This window comes from Crotalus tigris, unplaced genomic scaffold (genome assembly GCF_016545835.1).
Source record: "Crotalus tigris isolate CLP2741 ecotype Arizona unplaced genomic scaffold, ASM1654583v1 scf7180000017987.690289119674:8195010, whole genome shotgun sequence".
Taxonomy (NCBI): Eukaryota; Metazoa; Chordata; class Lepidosauria; order Squamata; family Viperidae; genus Crotalus; species Crotalus tigris.
In genome coordinates this window covers 1,793,604-1,811,717 of record NW_024096758.1, presented here as the reverse complement: position 1 = coordinate 1,811,717, position 18,114 = coordinate 1,793,604, and the positions used below count along the sequence as shown (strand labels likewise).

The following is an 18,114-nucleotide window of genomic DNA, read 5'->3' as shown; positions in this document are numbered from 1 at the left end:
TATCACGTGTGGTAATCCTTATAAACAGTCAAATAAGATAGGATGGTGATGTGATCCTCATATTGCTGGTACAGACTAAGGACAGCCAACAGGACTGGGTTAGAGTGAGACCTCAAATCTTGCAGCTACTTTTACTGTTTAGGTTCTTAACCTGATTGAACAAAGCAAGGGGCTACAGTCACAGTTAAAAGTAAAACTGATGGAATCCATGGCTGCATCTCTGAAAATAAGGATGTGGAGCCCACCGCTCTCCTTTATAACAGCTTCCTTTGTAATATAAAATAAATAGTGTGTTTTTTTGTAATTATAAAAATCAGGTGTGGCAAGGCAAGAAGGAGCCTTGGCTGCTAAGCTGCGTTGGTACCAAAACTAGGTTTAGATTATGACAGAACAGGTATGTTTACAGACAATAGTATTGTTCTCAGGTACAGTAAGAACTCCGGAACTCATGACTTATTTTCCTCCATTTTTTAGATACGTATCCCCCAATAAGCAATGATGAAATGGATTAAGCCAGAGAATGGGGCTAGAATCCTTGGAAAAGTTCAGCATGTTTCGGGTTGGTATTGCCAACCCGAAACATGTTGAACTTTTCCAATCCGTGCAGAATATTGCCCCATGGGTAGGAAAATAGCAGAATTGCCATATGCCTACTATTTAAATCCAATCAACACAAACCACTGAAGAAGGGAAATTTCACTACCACACCCCACGAAGATGTGGTACCTGTGGATGTGTTGTAAGAAGTGAGGATCCTGAGACATAGGAAACCTTCTCATAATGTGACTGGATGATCCAGTTGGAGCTGCCCAGTGCATATCCAGAACTGAGAGGAGAGACTTGCACTGCACCAAATAGCTCCTGTGGGAGAAAGGAAGAAGAAAACAATTGAATTCTGAATGAAGCTGCCCCAGAAAATAAATTTCCACATGTGCTGTTCTTATAGTAGTCTTAGCTAACCGAGTTGATCTCCATGTTCAAAGGCAATACATCCATGGAAAACACATGGAAAATAACCAAGAACTAGAGAATGCTTAGGAATTATTATCTGCTTCTGGTTTTCCCAGAAACTTTGATTGGATTGATGTGAGAACAGGATTTTGGATTTACATCTTCTTACATCTGTATCTAAAGCTGTTTTCTCTTTCTTTTTAAAAGTAATTCAATGTTTATATTGAAGACAATGATATGGAAATTATTTAAAAGGAACACAAAAAAACAAACACAAATGTGAAAAGCATCCACAAAAAATTATAATCAAAGTTCTTTTAAAAGACTGTACAAATAGAACATCTATGGCTAGCATCAACATGGATACATGAGAATGGATACATAGGCATAACTGAGGAGGTTTGTGTGGAACTGTTTCCCAGTTAAAACTGGAAGCTGTGGGCAAGGAGAAGGAATTTATGGATACGACAGCTTTTTATTTCATTCAGATTTTAATACAGTCAACAACAGATAACTATCCTATGATAACATGGATACAGAAGGAAAGAAGACAGTGCATATTCCTCCCCGAGTCCTTTTTTTTTTTAGAGAAACTCACAATTTTCTGGGAATATCCCACCAGCTGGATCTTACTGAGTGCAGAGTTAACTTCCTGCATGTTGTAGCATCTTCTCCATGTTGCAACTTCAACAGCATCTTTCAGGGGTGCAGGAAGCATCCTGGATAGAAGCACATTGGATTAGGGCTTGCCAGCATAATAAAATTCTGGACTCATCTGCTAAAATTCCAGAAAATTATATTATGAGGAGAAAAAAAAGAATGGGTTGAAGAAGAGCACTTTAATGAGCACCTTGTGCCAACTTATGGTACATCTAATAAAATGAGGCGAAAGTCTAGTCTTTTTTACCTTTCTAGCATGCTCTACGTTTGAGGAATTGAAAGATCAGCCATTGTTTTCACTCCACTGTTGTCGTCTCAATGCCCTATAAGATGGAATAGCTTCCTCTCAGAACAAGATTATGGTTGATCCAAGGTCCACAGCTGAAGTGGACTGGCACTGCCAAACTCCTCCTCTGATAGTATAAACCTACAGTGATCTCATTGAAACCAATCCAGTTTCTGTATCCTTCATATCATAGAAAATCTTCCATCTTAATTAGCCCAAAGGTAATATTTGAAATAAAATGGTCTGCTGCTGAATTATATTCCTGGCTAATTGTTTTTTTATTTTTTAAGCTTCCTGGTTGGCCTTTTGAAAACGGGTGTTTATGACTGGCCATGTGAACAGATAGATCTGCTCTCTTTGACCAGCTGTTCCACTTTCCAAAATCCCAAGGGGCCCACCAGGAAGACTAATGATTTCTGCACTAACTAGCAGAAAACATCAGTCACACTTTGTAGGCATTTTACACAAAGAAACATGCCCCTGTTGGAGCTCTCAGTGTTTCAACTGAGAACTCTTTCAACTATTTACAGTAATGTTCTAGGCAACCTGACTGGAATAGGGTTTGGTGCATTGCTTTCAGTCTTTCTCAGACCATGCCAGGAAATAGTGCTGGGGGACTACAGTTCACTACCTTGATCAACAGCTTGTTCTAATCTGTCACCTTTGCTCTGCCACATTCACCTGCCAGATGGTTCCTTTGCAGTGTTTCTCAACCTTGACCATTTTAAGGCATGTGGACTTCAACTCCCATAATTCCACAGCCAGCATTGCTGGCTGTGGAATTCTGGGAGTTGAAGTCCACATGCCTTAAAATGGTCAAGGTTGAGAAACACTGCTTTAGAGAAATGGAAGAGAGAGAATAGAGCAGCCTGGCCTTCTGCAACTGGGAGCCCTCCAACTTTTCTGAGCCTGTAAATCTTCCAATTCCTGCCACCAAGAATTGTGGTCAAATTATCTAGAAGGTAATGACATCACCAGATACCTGGAGGGGAACCACAGTTCTGTGAATTTTGTTATTATTATGACTATTTTGCTCCCTGGAAAAGCTATTGCTTAAAAATACCAAGAAAGTGAGAGAAAAACATAACAAGAAACAGCAAATGACAGCATTGTAGCACATAAAAAGAATGGTTATCTCCTGGGACATAAATCTCTTGCAGTACTAGGAAACCAGGCAGGAATGCAGTGAAAGCTGCCAAAGAGTGGAAGAAGAATAGGGTCCTTATTTTGTATATTAAACAGATACTAAATCAAAAGCTCATTCCAGCTCATTTCCAATGATTAATGGAAATTGGTCAAGTTTTGCCGATTTGCTTATTTAAAAGAACTTAATTTATTGGGGAAGCTGTTGGGTCAATGACCTTCTTCCTATAATTTAAGACACCAAAGGAAGCATTAATGATGGCTTCTGCCAAGATTGCCTATGCGCATAGTATGCAAACTGCCAGTCCAATATATCCCAACAGAAAGCAAGGAACATTTTGTCCTCTTCTGAGGAATAACAGAAACTTAAGGAATAGAAAGAATTTTTCAACAGAAAAAAAAAAATTACATCTAGCATTTTAAGCATAGCATCACAGGTGTTTACTGAAACACGGTAGCTCCTAAATTAATCTGCTATTTACAGAGAAATCTGGATTATTTCTCATCTGGAGATTTGAATGAAGCTCTTCACTGGCAGTGGGGTTACATAATTATAAATACTGTGCTGATACCAAGAGACTTAGCCTTTTAATTCTTTCACTTCTAATTCCAGAGTATTTATGAATAAGTTAAAAATGGAGATCATTGGAGGAATTCCAATGTTTATTTCCATCCATTTCCTTTATGAAACTTATTCTCGACTTTATGACTTTGAATAACACTGGTCCATAAGAGACCAGTCATCTGATTTTATGAAGGAGAGAACTGTTTTTGAATTGATTTTCTAAATTATTTCTTTAATGGAGCATTAAGGGGACTTTAGTTTTAGACATCAAATCATCTCAAGAAATAGATAACATTGGATAATTGCATATTATTCAGTATTTAATAATTAAGAAAGACTTTGAAGAATTTGAAAGCAGAGTAGATCTATGGAAAGCAACAAAGAACCAACACTGGATGGAACCAGCCAAGGAGCCAGCACCTCGGTCTGATAAAAGCTGGTAAGTATGGAAATCATGAATAAAGGCCAAAAGTATGGAAATTGTTGAATAATAGACTGTGCATGAGTACAACAAGATCCAGAGACATTCTGAACAAATGGGGCTGTCTGGTGGCTTCTGTTCTTTGCGATTGTAGTGACATGCAGACAACAACACATATGTATACCTGCCCTTTGGGTCCAAATCAGTGTACACTTGAGGACTTCATGGCAGCATGACAGAATGCAATTAATGCTGCTAGTTTCTGGGCAAAATCTGTTTAATTTGTACATATTTTAATCTTGTATTTTACATTTTAAATTTTATATAGTATGCCTTATTTTAATTGTCATGTTTCTGACATATCTGGTTAAGTGGAGCTTACAAATCAAGACCTTGGACACCACATTGAAAGTTGCAGTATCTTTTCATGAAGAGAGTTGGTGTTTCACCAAAGAATTATAATATCATATAATAATATAATAAAGATTAATTATTCAACTGACTCTGTTATTCTAATTTCTCAATTCTTGTTGGATATTGATTAGAATTTCCATGACAATTTCTCAATTTTAGGATTATCTGAGAATAGAAACATAAGAGTATCATTTAATATTGATGGGGGACCAACATCTTCAGGCCAGAAGGCACAGAAGATTATACTAAAAATTCTGTCTGCGATACGGAGAGTCATTACATGTTGACATCCGGTTTTCTTTCTGTTGCTCTAATTCAGATCCCAAGGGCATCTCTTCTGGTTCTATCACCTGGAGCAGAGTTCTGGCTTTGTGGACCAGCGGGGGGGGGGGGAGATCATGGTTCCTCATGAGTGGCTGGCAAGCACATGTGCGCAGCTCCATTTGCATGAGTGGCGTGCACATGCGCCTGCTGCTCACTTAAATGGAGTGCTTGAGCAAGTGAGGATGTGCATGTGCACACGTGCACTTGCCGGCAGTTTCCATGGCCTGGTTGCAAACCCCCCATGACCCTCTAGTAGGCCAAGGCCCATAAGTTGGGGGGCCTTGACCTAGAGTCCCAAACAAAACTAGGCTTCTCTTGCATGGAGATAAGAATAGCAATAGCATTTAAGACTTACATACTACTTCACAGTCTTTACAGCCTTCTCTAAGCGGTTTACATATACATACGGTTAGCATATTATTCCCAACAATCTGGATTCTCATTTTACCGACTTCGCAAGGATGGAAAGCTGAGTCAACCTTTAGCTGGTCAGGATGAAACTCCAGACCATGGGCAGAAGTAGGATGCAATACTGCATTCTAATCACTGAACCACCAGGACTCTTCTTGATGAATTTCTTTTTCCACTGATATAATTCCTTGTATGAGGCTAATCAAGCGGTCAATCCTGCACTTACATAAGATCCCAATGTGTCCCCTTTGGCTTTCCAACAAATCTCTCCAACATTTATAGAGAAAGTGCCATTATTGAAGAAGGAGAGTGAAAAGCATTACCTTATTATAATCCATTATGACACCATTTGATTTACAAAACCTCAATGGGGTTTGATGTTGTCAGCAGTTGGCTCATGTTATATAGAGTAATGGGGTGGAAACATAAACTATTCCAGTGCACTTAGTATATTTTTCTACAAAGCATTTTTTCAAGGACTCCAAAGCTTATAGCTTTACCCAATAAAGATAGCAACTCAATTGTATGCAACCATTTAGGGCTGAAACAGCTAAGCTGCAAACAATCTTGCAATAAAGCAACACTTTTGATGTTATGGAAGTCAGAAAGTGTGGGTATCATCAGCAGCCTAGCACAGTTACCATAACTAACTGAAAACAAAAAGAACAGTCATATTCATGTTGTATTTTATAGACATCATTGCCCTCAGCAAAGAGGTTCTAGTATGGTCACAGACAGTAACACACAACAAGACTAAACCTATTCATGACTGCCATTGATGAAAACAGTTCTGAGAACAAGATTGCGGGGAGATCCCTGCTGATTTATGGGCACTGACATTGTTGAGTTCCCAAAGTCACTGTTGACATGTACAGGGTGCTCCATTCTCAGCAGAATGTTGAAGTCAATACAGGTCAAGTTCCACATAGCACCATTAAGTAGCCCAGAGCCAACTCAAGGTATGCAATAAAAGTTAAATGTCAGCATTGTGTTGATCAATCCTAATTCAAGGACTAAAAATTCACTTCTGAGACATTACACCAGCAGAAATCACAGATAAGGGAATTTAGTTAGCAATGCCTTCAGTTGATTTACCTGGTTGAAATAGTGGAAAGAGCTGTACAGTATACAAAAGATGGGCTTCTGGTTTTAAGCCCTTGATTTTTCCAAGGGAAATGAGAAGGGAGGAGAGATTTTCTAAAGACAGAATGCTGCTAATTCATATATACGTAAGCTACCATTTAAACCCACTTCTGCCAAGCATACACAATATAAGTACATTTTTTGAAGGAAATAAATGCTTGAGAAGGCTTCTAAAGAAAGATATCTTTCAGCAGCCCAAATCCTAGCTACATAGGGCTTTAGTTATCATTAGCCTTTTGAACAGTGCTGAAGGTTAAACTGTTTTAACCTTCAGGCTACTTATAATCAACCCTAATTAAGGTACTTTGTAACATCCTTGACCAGATAAATTTATGAAGATAACCATACACAGTAATCCAAATATGAAGAAACTAAGTAACCAAGGCATGACACAAATGACATTTCCAAGTATAGAAATAGCTGGTGTAATAATAATAATAATTAATAATAATAATAATGATGATGATGATAATGATGTTGGAAGGGACCTTGGAGGTCATCAAGTTCAACCCCCTGCTCAGATAGGTAACCCTACACCATTTCAGACAAATGGCTGTCCAGTGTCTTCTTAAAAACTTCCAGTGTTGGAGCATTCACCGCTTCTGGAGGCAGGTTGTTCTACTGGTTAATTGTTCTAACTGTCAGGAAGTTTCTCCTTCGTTTTAGGTTGCTTCTCTCCTTACTTAGTTTCCATCCATTGCTTCTTGTCCTGCCTTCAGGCACTTTGGAAAATAGCTTGACTCCCTCTTCTTTGTGGCAGCCCCTGAGATATTGGAACACTGCTATCATGTCCCCCCTCGTCCTTCTCTTCATTAAACTAGACATACCCAATTCCATCAACCTTTCCTTATATGTTTTAAGATATCCTATGTTTAGAGAATGAGATGATGGAAGATCATGTTGTGTACCGGTTGTGCCCTTTCTAGAATGTGAGGCCCTGCTCTCAGTCCTGGATCATCACGCACTTGGACTATTGCAATGTATTCTACACGGGGCTACCCTTGAAAAGCATTCTGAAGCTACAGTTGGCATAGCATGCAGCAGCACAGTCTTAGGGGCCCCTAAAGTGACCCATGTAACACCACTGTTACATGAACTGCACTGGTGTTGGTTATTACCTTTAAAGCCTTTATGGCATGAATCCATTGGCCAGCCCCACTCTCTGCAGCAGAAGGGGCATGCTCCAGACCCCATCGGCCAAGAAATTGCAACTGGTGGGGTCCAGGAGAGCAAAGGGCTCCCACCCTGAGGTGAGATCTCCCCCCAACTTCTTGGTTTTCTGAAAGGCCCAAAAACCTGGCTCTGCCAACTGGTTTGGGACCTCAATTGGAGTATCCATTTTGGAGGTGGCCAATAGATTAGGAGAAGATCCCACTCTAAAGAGTCCATTTACTGATTCTTTTTATCCACTTTGTTCTCAATTTTAACATTTGAACTTTCAATGCCTAATATTTTAATCTTTCAAACTATATAATTGTTTTATACTTTTATTTATGGCATTGTAAGCTACCCTGAATTCTTAGTGAGATGGGCAGTGTATAAATTTAATAAATAAAGATGCTGCAGGAGGAAGGAGACTTGCCTTCAGCACATACCCAAATGAATCCCTTTCTGCAGAATCAGGGGCTGAACCCATCTATTGCCTTCTGACCTTCTGGAGGTTGCACTGCTCCCTTTGGACCCAAAAATTCCAGCCTGAAAGGAACTCTGCAGACAATGGTCCCGAAGCAGACTAATAGCATATGAGGCATATCAGATTCTTCTAACTAACCACAAGAGTAACCTGAAACCCTTTTTTGGTCCCAGCACATATTGGTTTTTGGCTGAAGCAACATTTGAGCTAGCTTTTTTTAATCCTTGCCTTTGCTGACCCTCAGGCAACAGAGCAACATCTTGTTTTACTCTAGATCTGCAGTGTTGCTGTCCATATTCTGATCATGTCACCTGCACTGCTGGAATCTGATCCCTTGCCTCAGTCACCTCAAACTGAAATACCCTTCTATAGCCTGGCAGTTTTCTTTGCTGGTGCCCTGTCTTGGGAAATCCTTCTCCAGATTAGCTTGCCTGATGATGGCCAAACCCATGAGGGCTGAGGGTAGAATAAGGAAATGAACTATAAAAGAATTAGTGAGCTCTCAGGGACACCTTTCAAAAGGATGAGGAAGATGGGAAAGTGACAAGAGTTCACTTACCGTTGCACATCCTTATTTTTCCACAAGGAGGCAGACTGAGCCTTTGGCACTCGCTCTATAAAGTTGACCAATTCCTCCATAAGAAGCCTGAAAACAGAAAAGGGCAGCTGAAGGCCTCAAAATGAAAACACAGCAGGTTGAACTGACACACTAGAATAAGTTTCTGGGGATATTCCAAACAGCTGAATCATGCTTGGTTTGATTTCTCAAACTGGACCAATTCTTTATGTTTGATTGCTTCTCCAAATGAAGCATTCTTAACAGAGTGGATGAATATTTACCCTAACTGATCACTGAACGCAAGGCAGCTGAGTGATACTGCTGCAACAGAGGCAAATATGATTTTAGACTGTGTGACAATATTAATTTAGCTAAAATAATTACAAGTTATCTCCCCAGGTAAATTTTGTCAGGTATTCCATGTCAAGTTTTCATAGCAGCTACCCTGTGGTTTGTTTCATTAAGCTTTACTGTCATCACCCTGGCACATTGGTTACAGAATTCATCTGTTGTAGAAAAGGGAGCAGAGACTGCCAGGAATAGGAGATCTCAGATGACCATTGAAGGGTCAGAGTCTAATTCTTTACCTGTTTCCTCCATTGATTAAATTAAGTGGAACTACTCCCATGGAACCATTGATGGATGCCAATGTTGATCTGAATGTCAAATCACTACCCAACCATCAACATTGTGACAGTACCAGTAAATTGGCCAATACAAAGTCCAGATGTGAAAAATGATCTTATCCTGGAACACTCTCTTAGAAGAGATGAACTGGTGAGAGTACCACCTAGGCATCAGTATTACTTTTTTTTTAATGTCAATAGTTTTTGTCTGTTGTAGCATGGTTTCTGCACTATCCATTCAACTTTATAATTCTATAAAGTTAGTCTTTATTTTGTCACATCCCAAATTCAAGTTTAGAATCAAAAAGTTGTTGATCATTTTTTCTGAATCCTAGAAGTGACAGCTAAGAGAAGCAGTTACTCACTGAATCACGTGCCAGAAAGTAGGATGGGACATAGACAAAAACATTTTTTAATTTCCATGTAAATATACTTGAAATTGTGATACTTAAAAAGTTCTATTTCCCATATTTTAATTTATTCCCATATATAATTTGGCAGCAAATTTTGAAGAAGCTCAGGGTCACCTACAATTCTGAGTGTCACATCTGCACTTCTCATAAACATAATATTGAGTTAGATAATATCCTAACTCAATTAGAACCCAAAGTAAACAAGAAAGCATTTAGTAACCGCTCTAAAGCCCTTAATAATGGGTCCATTCTTGCAAAATCACAAGGGATAACATTTCTACATTATTCTGTTTATGTCTGACTTCATTTAGTGTCCTTTCTCTAGTTCTAGATGTAGAGTTAAAAGGTAGGTGGTTTCAAAAGATGCCCAAAGTGGTAAACCACATGGAAAATAAATCCTATGTGGAAAGGCTGAAAGACATTAGAATACTTAATATGCAGAAGCAAAATATCAGATTGGAAATATGATACAGATCAAATATGTAGAAGGCAGATTTCACAGGGCCGTACTAGCTTGAACAGTTAAATCAGAAGATAACAAAAGGTAGATTTTGGTTAAACATTAAGTTAAATAATCTGATGACAAATACATTACCAAAGAAAAAAAATAAAAAGGAACCAGATAAATATTCCCCCATTCTACTAGAGTTCTTTAAGTATGGGGAGACTGAGCCTATGGATTTCCTATAAAGAATGGGATTCTAAGGCTTATAAGCCCCTCTCCAGCTGTGACATTTTATGATTCAAGCTCAGTGAAGGCTAGGCAGTCCTCCCTCTTGGACCCAGTAATAATCTTTAGCAACTTGCAAAATTTGGGAATTGTTAGAGAGATTCTTTTTGGTTCCTTTTTCATTACACAGCTAGGGCTTTAATTTTCATGGCTACCTTTCTTCAGTACTGCAATACTCATATAACTTTGCCAAATGCACAAGTCTGAATTGATTTTCAATATTTGGGAAACAAGTACTGTGCACATGCTTAAAATTTCAAAGACTTCTTTGGCTTACTTTCAACCAGTGGTGGGATTCAAATATGTGAACAAGCAGTTCTCTGTGTGGATGCCGCTTCCGGAAGTCCATTCTGGGCCTGGGCAACAAAAAATTAGTTACCAGTTCTGCCGAAGTGGTGCAAACTGGCTGAATCCCACCACTGCTTTCAACCCAGTTAAATGTTCCTCAGGTTCATGAGAAGCAATGTTTTTATGCTGTCCATTATCCCTTCTCTTTCTCTTTGCCACTTCTTTCAGCAGTGGAAGAAAAGGGATTAGATAACACTGCCTTAAGTAGATTTTCCTTACCTGCCAATCTGCACTGTTGGCTCAGTGGCATACACAGTTCCAGTGAACCCAGTGTGTTCTGTGATGTAGGGTAAGGCCATCATGCAGTGGTAATTGGAAATCAGGATCACATCCACTGTAGACAGGTCAATCAGTTCCATCTGAAAATATGACCCAGAAATACATATCAACAGCCCGAGCAATGCTTGGATTAATGAAATTTTGCCCACCATTCATCTGAGAGTTCTAATATGGACAGAACATGCCTTTAAATTATTGTTAGTTCCTATTTATATAACACACTGTTCTATATAAAGAGTGAAGAATTATCTGGCTCTTTACCTTAATTTTATTTATATATAGCTCGGATCTCCAATATGATGCTTGAGGAGCCAGTGAGCCTTCATACACCTCCCTTGCTGTCCAATGGGTTCCTGACCCCACTTGACATTTTCATTAAAAAAATATTTAAAACCGGAACTTGGCATCTTACTGCCAGTCTGAGTATCCTTTTTATTTCTACGAATGCCTTGCAGACACCAAGAGTTCTCCTCCTTTTAGAAAATGAATCACTCTCCACCAACCCAATCTCAGGAAATGCTGTAGGTCTACATTTTGAATGGAAGGAAGACCTTCTGCCAGAAAAAAAAAGAAAGAAATGTAGGAAGGAATAAATACATAGCACCTTGCTGGAAGGGAGATTAGGAAAAATTGCAGTTCCAATTTAGGGAGTCACAGCTTTGTAATGCGCACAGCCAGCATTATATGAATGGGCAAATGTCCCTTCCAGCAGCTATTTTGCAAGAACATTCCACACCATGTGACCCCAATTCCAAATGTGCCTATTAGTTCAAAAGAGTAGACAACCCCTGATATACATTTTTTTTTATGCTGCCCAGTAACTGGATTTTTGAGTGGCCTGCAACAATACAACAAAGGACAATAATATACCTATAATTAATAAAAGAAAAATAGTGATTTTCTTATAAAAAACGAATAACTACAAATGAAACATTGCATTACCAAAGTCAGGTAGAAAATTCAGTTCCATGGAACTGAAAAGCCTACACGTACAAATGTGTACAAAAGTACACACATGTGTTGTCATTTGAAAGATAAAGAAGGCATCAAATTGGTGTCTCTTTAATGTCAGTTTTGTAACTGATGATGGCACCAACTGAAATACTCTGAAGAAATTACAGCTTCTGTGTATTATAGGTGAAATTATTGACTTTCTGAATAATAATATGATGAATAAAAAGTATCCAGCCTACCTATCCTTTAATTTTGTTAGCAGAAATTCTAACAGAATGGATAATCCATTCTTCAGAAAGTGGCAAAGTTGAATACTTGTCACCTTTGAGACCTTTGAATGGCATGCATAAATGCCCATGCCAGAACAACCCAGGGCAAAAAGTAGTTTTAATTTAAAATTATGTGATAATTTATTTAAATATGGCACATGTTCACTTAATTAACTATAGCAAATACAGATAACTTCATGTACTTGGTAATTTCCACATTTGTATGTGTACGTGTATATATGTGCGTAAACATACAATACACACACGCACACAGAGGCATATACAGTCAGACACTTTTCTGAAGAATGATGGTAATTTAGAGTCCATTCAAGTTTGATCTCAAAATCTTAGACTTAGCCAACTTCAGAGGTTGCACTCACATTAGAACTGGTCAGTGTTTTGTATTCAAGGGGAAACGGTGTTCTGGAGGGCATGGGGTGGTGGGTGGTAATGTAGGACCTCTCAGCAACTAATGAAATCAAACACCTCTAAAGTGAGTCTATTCAAGGAGTTCCTAACAGGTGGAGTAGGAATCCCCAAGCCCCATAGTCGAAAAAAAGGCAGTGCCCTTCCATTTGCTGGATTATAATTATAAAAAATAATTCCACATTGAAGGAAAAGTAGAAAATCCTCAGAAAATGAAGATGCAGCTGAAAGGTTGAACTTCAGGCTCTAGTTATGCTCTCTTGTCTACAGCATCTAAAATTACTTCTTGTCTTCTTGTTGCTAGATCTAAAATCTGTCCAATTTCAGGGTTGGAAATGAGTTTAATCGTTTTCAGACTATTCTGTGAGTACAGGAATAGAATCAGATAAAATGGATTTACAAGGCTGAAGAAAAAGATTTTGCTTCCTGTAATAAGAAATATTTACAGGTAAGGCTAAGACATAGGTGGACTCAATCTGGAAAATTTACCAGAAGCTTAACCTCTAACTCAGTTATTATGGAGCAACTAACAACATTCAATAATCATCAAGCAGAAAAATTATCCGTACACAAATCTAAACTTATTGATTTGAAGATAATAGTAGAGAAATCAATCAAATTGGCTGTTTAAAAACCAAATGTCTCATTCTAATAACTAATTATTGACGGGGGGGGTCCTTTTTATGTTGAGATTAAATTTGCACCCATGGATAATATTGAAATACAGTGCAGAATCATGACTAGAATTGGAAAGATGTGCTAAAACAGGTATTAGAAAAGTTTCTCATAGAGAGCAGTTGTTTGGTTCCCTTTAACTTAATGAGCTTGTGAAATCTGCCACTATAATAAAGTAATGGGCACAAGTTTTAGCCTTGGGGAAAATATTTAAATGCCATGATATGTCAATACTTACAAAGATTAGAACTGTGCAAGCCATAATCTTCCCTGTGACATTCTATGCAGGCAAAAGTTTGACATTAAAGAGGCAGGATAGGAAAATACTTTTGAACTTTGGTGTTGGAGAATATTCTTGAGAATATCATGGACAACCAAAAAAACAAACTAATGGATCATCAAAAAAATCAATCCAGGTTTCTCACTTGAAGCACAAATAACCAGGTTCAAACTGTTCTGTTTCAGATACTTTATGCAAAGACACAACTTTCTGGAAAAAGTTCTAATGCTTGGAAACGTGGAAGAAAAGAGAAGAGCAGAACCAGCAGCAAGATGGATGGACTCACACTGGCAATGAGTGCATAATTGGGGGACTTGAAATAAAGATTAGGGATAGATTGTCACAGAGAAAATCAATCTAGGTCACTAGGAATTGAAGATGACTTGATGGCAAATAATCAATCAAACAATCAATCAAAAGGAAGGTCAAACAAGTTCATGAATAGACTTATTCCAATGGTTTTAGCTTATTAATTCAAAGGAATCTTCATATGCAGAATCACTGTTTTAGAAGTGGGACAAACAGTAACAATAATAATAATAATTTATTTAATCTATATGCCTCCTAGTGACTCTGGGCAGCTTATAATTGTTAAATACCCATCTTCTTTCCCACTTATGAATTTATATAAAACATCCAGCAAGTTGCTAGGTGAAGATAAGCAGACCTTAGCCTGATCCATCAAAGCAGTCTCACCAGAATTAATCAATGGGGTACAGAGTTTCTCCAACCTGGAGTCAGCTGTCACAATGTCACACTCCAAAAAGTAATGGGTGAGGCTGGGACAAAAATTAACTTTGTTTTTATTTCATTTATATTTTAATTTAATTAAAATAAATCTTTATTGCTAAATAAATGTAATAAAAATAAACCAGATTACTCTCCACATATCTTCTAATAATTTAACATTGTTAAAAACTACAGTTTTGGTAATAGCTTCAAGAGATTTCTGAAGGCTATACTCACATCTTTTTAAAAGCTTTAATTTGCCATTGGGCTTTCTGATTGTATAATTTTGCCTTTAATGGTGGGAAGATTGACAAATAGAACAGATTGATACCAATTTATATTTAAGGGTGGGTTGAGTTGAAAATGTTCATCAGAACTAAATCAACTTCATTTTTAACTTCAGAACTTCCATCTGACATAGAGAGATTTTTTCCATTTGGTAATCTCATACAAAGTGACACAAATATCCTTAGGGTATCCGTTGAGTGGGATTCTGATTAAAATGCTCACTATCTTGCAGATTTTAACTCCTCCTTTCCTGGTTATCCTGGGTAGCCTTGATGACATTAGCCAGAAATAAACAGAGGGACATGAATTGCTCTATATCAGTTAAGAGAAGAAGCACTATACATATTGTAACTATCACACTTTGAAAGAAAATAATGGGGGAGAACAATCAAAAAGCAATTTTCATATCTACACATATACACATGTGTATATATATATATCTATATACACATACGGACCCAGTATATTACTGCTTTTGGAGGCAAGCAATATTATGCCAAGTGCAATAAAAGAAATGTCAATTAAGGGAAAGGAATTAACAATACAATCTTAGGCGCATCTACTAAGAGCAAGTATTACTGATTTCAGTGGGACTCACTCATAACTAATGAGGATATAATTACAGCCTAAACATATGAATTTATCCTGTGTTAAAGGAACCACTAGGGTGTTAAATAATGGCAGGAGTTCTCTAGGGTCTTAGGTAGGAAAAATATTTCCCTTAAAAAAAATCACCTAATGAAAAGTGAATACCAGAAATTGAACCAGGGAGCTTTTGCAGACAAAAGCAGGCATTTCTTTCTTTTACCTCTAGCTCTTGGCTACTGGTTGAATAGAGGAAAACAAACCATTTCAGCCTGAATTCCACAACTGAACTTTATGGTACATATTTGATCAGTTCTAATAAGAGAAACAAACTGGTCTATCTCATACAGCTGCTGAAAGACTTCCCAGTATGGGATCTGTGAACAATTTAAAAAAACATGTTGGGACTTATTATTTTACTATATTAGAAATTGGTATGAGCAGATCCATAAGCTGGCTTTGGGGTGAAAAAGAAGCAGAGTTAAGGTTTGGGATCCTAATTCCTTTAAACTGAAACAGGAGCAACAAGTAATTTGACAAAAGCCCTAAATCAGGGTTTTCCAACCTTGGCAACTTTTAAGACACATGGACTTCCCAGAATTTCCCAGCCAATCATGCTGTCTGGGGAATTCTGGGAATTGAGGTCCACATGTCTTGAAAGCTGCCAAACATGGGAAATCCTGTCCTAAATGATTGAGAAAAAAATGTAGCATTTCAGTAAGAGCTTAGGATGTATTCTTCTAGCAATATTTTCTCTCATGTAAGGCGAATGTTCTGGACTGCCCTAACTCACAGATGCCATTTTGCCATGAATACAGAACTAGTAAGCGATTAGATTTCTCTGGGATTATACTACAGTTCTGGCCAGATACCAATTCTTCCACTATTAACTACCAAAGACTAAGAGAAATATTTTGAATTGTGTCCAATAAGGAGACTCACCTCTGGCAAACAAAACTCGGGAACAGAGTCCACAAAGACACGGCCGGAACAGTCTTTCAGCTCCTAGGAAATGGGGTAGAAAGAAAATAGAAATTTAACTATAAGCAAACAGACCATGATGACATTCAGCACTGTGTTAATGGATAGTGTTATAACATTTTAGAAGAAAATTATAAAATAATTAACCAGTTTGTCAGATGAGGTAAATATATCCTAGGAGATGCCATTCCACTGGGCAAGTACCAATCCAAACGTTTTTCCTTAACCTGGCATTAGAGCTAGTGCTGAACAACACTGGACATCAGCAAAGGCTTACAAGTTAACATATGATCTATTTTTAATCAAGGATTCTGTCTGGGTACAGTTGAAAATTACCTCTGTCTCCTTTTGCTCTGTTGTATTTTTATTCCTTGACTTTAGATTCTTGGCTTTCTCTACTAACTGAAGCCCCACTTTTTATTCACTTGGCTTTGAAAACTTGTGCTTTTAATTCCTTAGCAAAGTATGGCCACATAAATATTCTAGATTCTTTGCTTTCAGGTCAATTCAAGCAGTCTGTGCCCCTTTCCTTAACATCTGGATCACTAACTGAGGCACATGCAAATAAGTTTGAGATGAAATAATGGCCACAAATGGAAAATTATACTAATTTTACCTCTGTTCAAATAGATAAAAGTTGTGCTATGTCTCTGTATAATTCTAAAGAGAAGGGGATTTTTTGAGGATGGATTCTCCATCTATGAAATCACAGCTATCCCAGACACAACATACTATCCTGCTCTTTCAAATATCTAGCATTAGGATTTGGATTGGTTTCTTAAGAAACTCTCAACAATTTTGCCAAGTTATACACATCAGCAATTATATCTGACAGAAAGCCCTTAACCCTATCAAAAGAATTTAGAAGGTGAATAATGGGTAAGCAAGGGGAATTTCAATGTCCCAATGAACATTGGATTTAAAACAACTGCACGCCAAATGCAGCAAAGACCAACATTCTCCTTACAAAATAAGGAGTTCACCTTGAACCTCAACTCCATTCTGTGCAGAACTAGGGAAGTAATTTGTCATTCTAAGCAAGCATAATGGTCCCTATCAAAGCTAAATCAAATTGCTCTGAAAGTCCTAATTTTAAACTTGTTTCTATGTGCCCCTTTGGATTCTGTCAAGAATCAAAGTCATTGAAGAGTCAATCGTGTGTTATGGTTAAAGTGATAGACTAGTGTTGGGAAGATCCCAATTCAAGGTGAACTTCAGCCATGAAAATTAAGGGCATGACTTGGGTGACTTTCAGATCTTTAAGGGGCATATCTGTTAAGCTCTTAGGAGTTACACTAAAAAAGGTAGGAAAAATAGGAGTTTGTGTTATGGAAATCTTGCCTACTGGTTATGTTTACTTTAACAACCCTTTCATCTCTTAAGTTAATTAGGGCAAAGATTCCTTGACCCTTTTGTCACTTCTTGATGCAACAGGAAGGTGATTACCCATTTTCCTGATAATAGAGGAATATATAAAAGTCTCAAAGTTAAAGTATTCTGCAAAATAACATCATTCTCAAAATCTTGAGAGGTTCATTGTATGACAGAGGAATCTTAAAAAGTGCCTTCAAGAGTTTCCAAGTATCATAAAGAATCTGCTGGGCAAAGTGACTTGAAACATATTTTTTGATACATGACATCTGGCCATACAGGGAAGCTTGAGATGAGTTCACTAGATCTTTCAAGGGCCATGCATGATTAGCTTGGGCACTGCCCCGCCTTGAATGAATATTAAAACTTAATACAAGTACAACTTAAGCAATACCCCGAAAATAGACAACATTAAGAAACTGTAATTGTTCCAATGCATTTTTCATTAGTTGTAAGGCACAAGACCAGGAAATATTAATTTCCAAGAGAGGTAACTGAAAAAAATAAATGGAGGGAGGATATTTTGTAATATATTTGATTTCCCAGCTCAAAATTGGACTTGAAAATCTACTCATTTTATTTTCTTCACTAGGTAAATGAATTTTGCTTGGACTTGGTTTCATTGCTTAATTAGTTGAATTCATTGGAAG

The 18,114-nt window shown here is 37.7% G+C and overlaps 1 protein-coding gene across 1 annotated transcript in view; it reads right to left on the bottom strand.

Annotated features, from left to right (window-relative positions):
- The window catches only part of INTS9 (integrator complex subunit 9), a 64,434-nt gene that overhangs the window by 32,375 nt on the left and 13,945 nt on the right, over positions 1-18,114 (bottom strand). The window contains exons 4-8 of the mRNA XM_039345923.1: positions 16,055-16,117; positions 10,847-10,986; positions 8,511-8,597; positions 1,550-1,670; positions 727-861 (exon numbers count right to left, since the gene is read on the bottom strand). Of these exons, the coding sequence (XP_039201857.1) occupies positions 727-861; positions 1,550-1,670; positions 8,511-8,597; positions 10,847-10,986; positions 16,055-16,117 (546 nt within the window). The remainder of the gene's footprint in view (positions 1-726; positions 862-1,549; positions 1,671-8,510; positions 8,598-10,846; positions 10,987-16,054; positions 16,118-18,114) is intronic.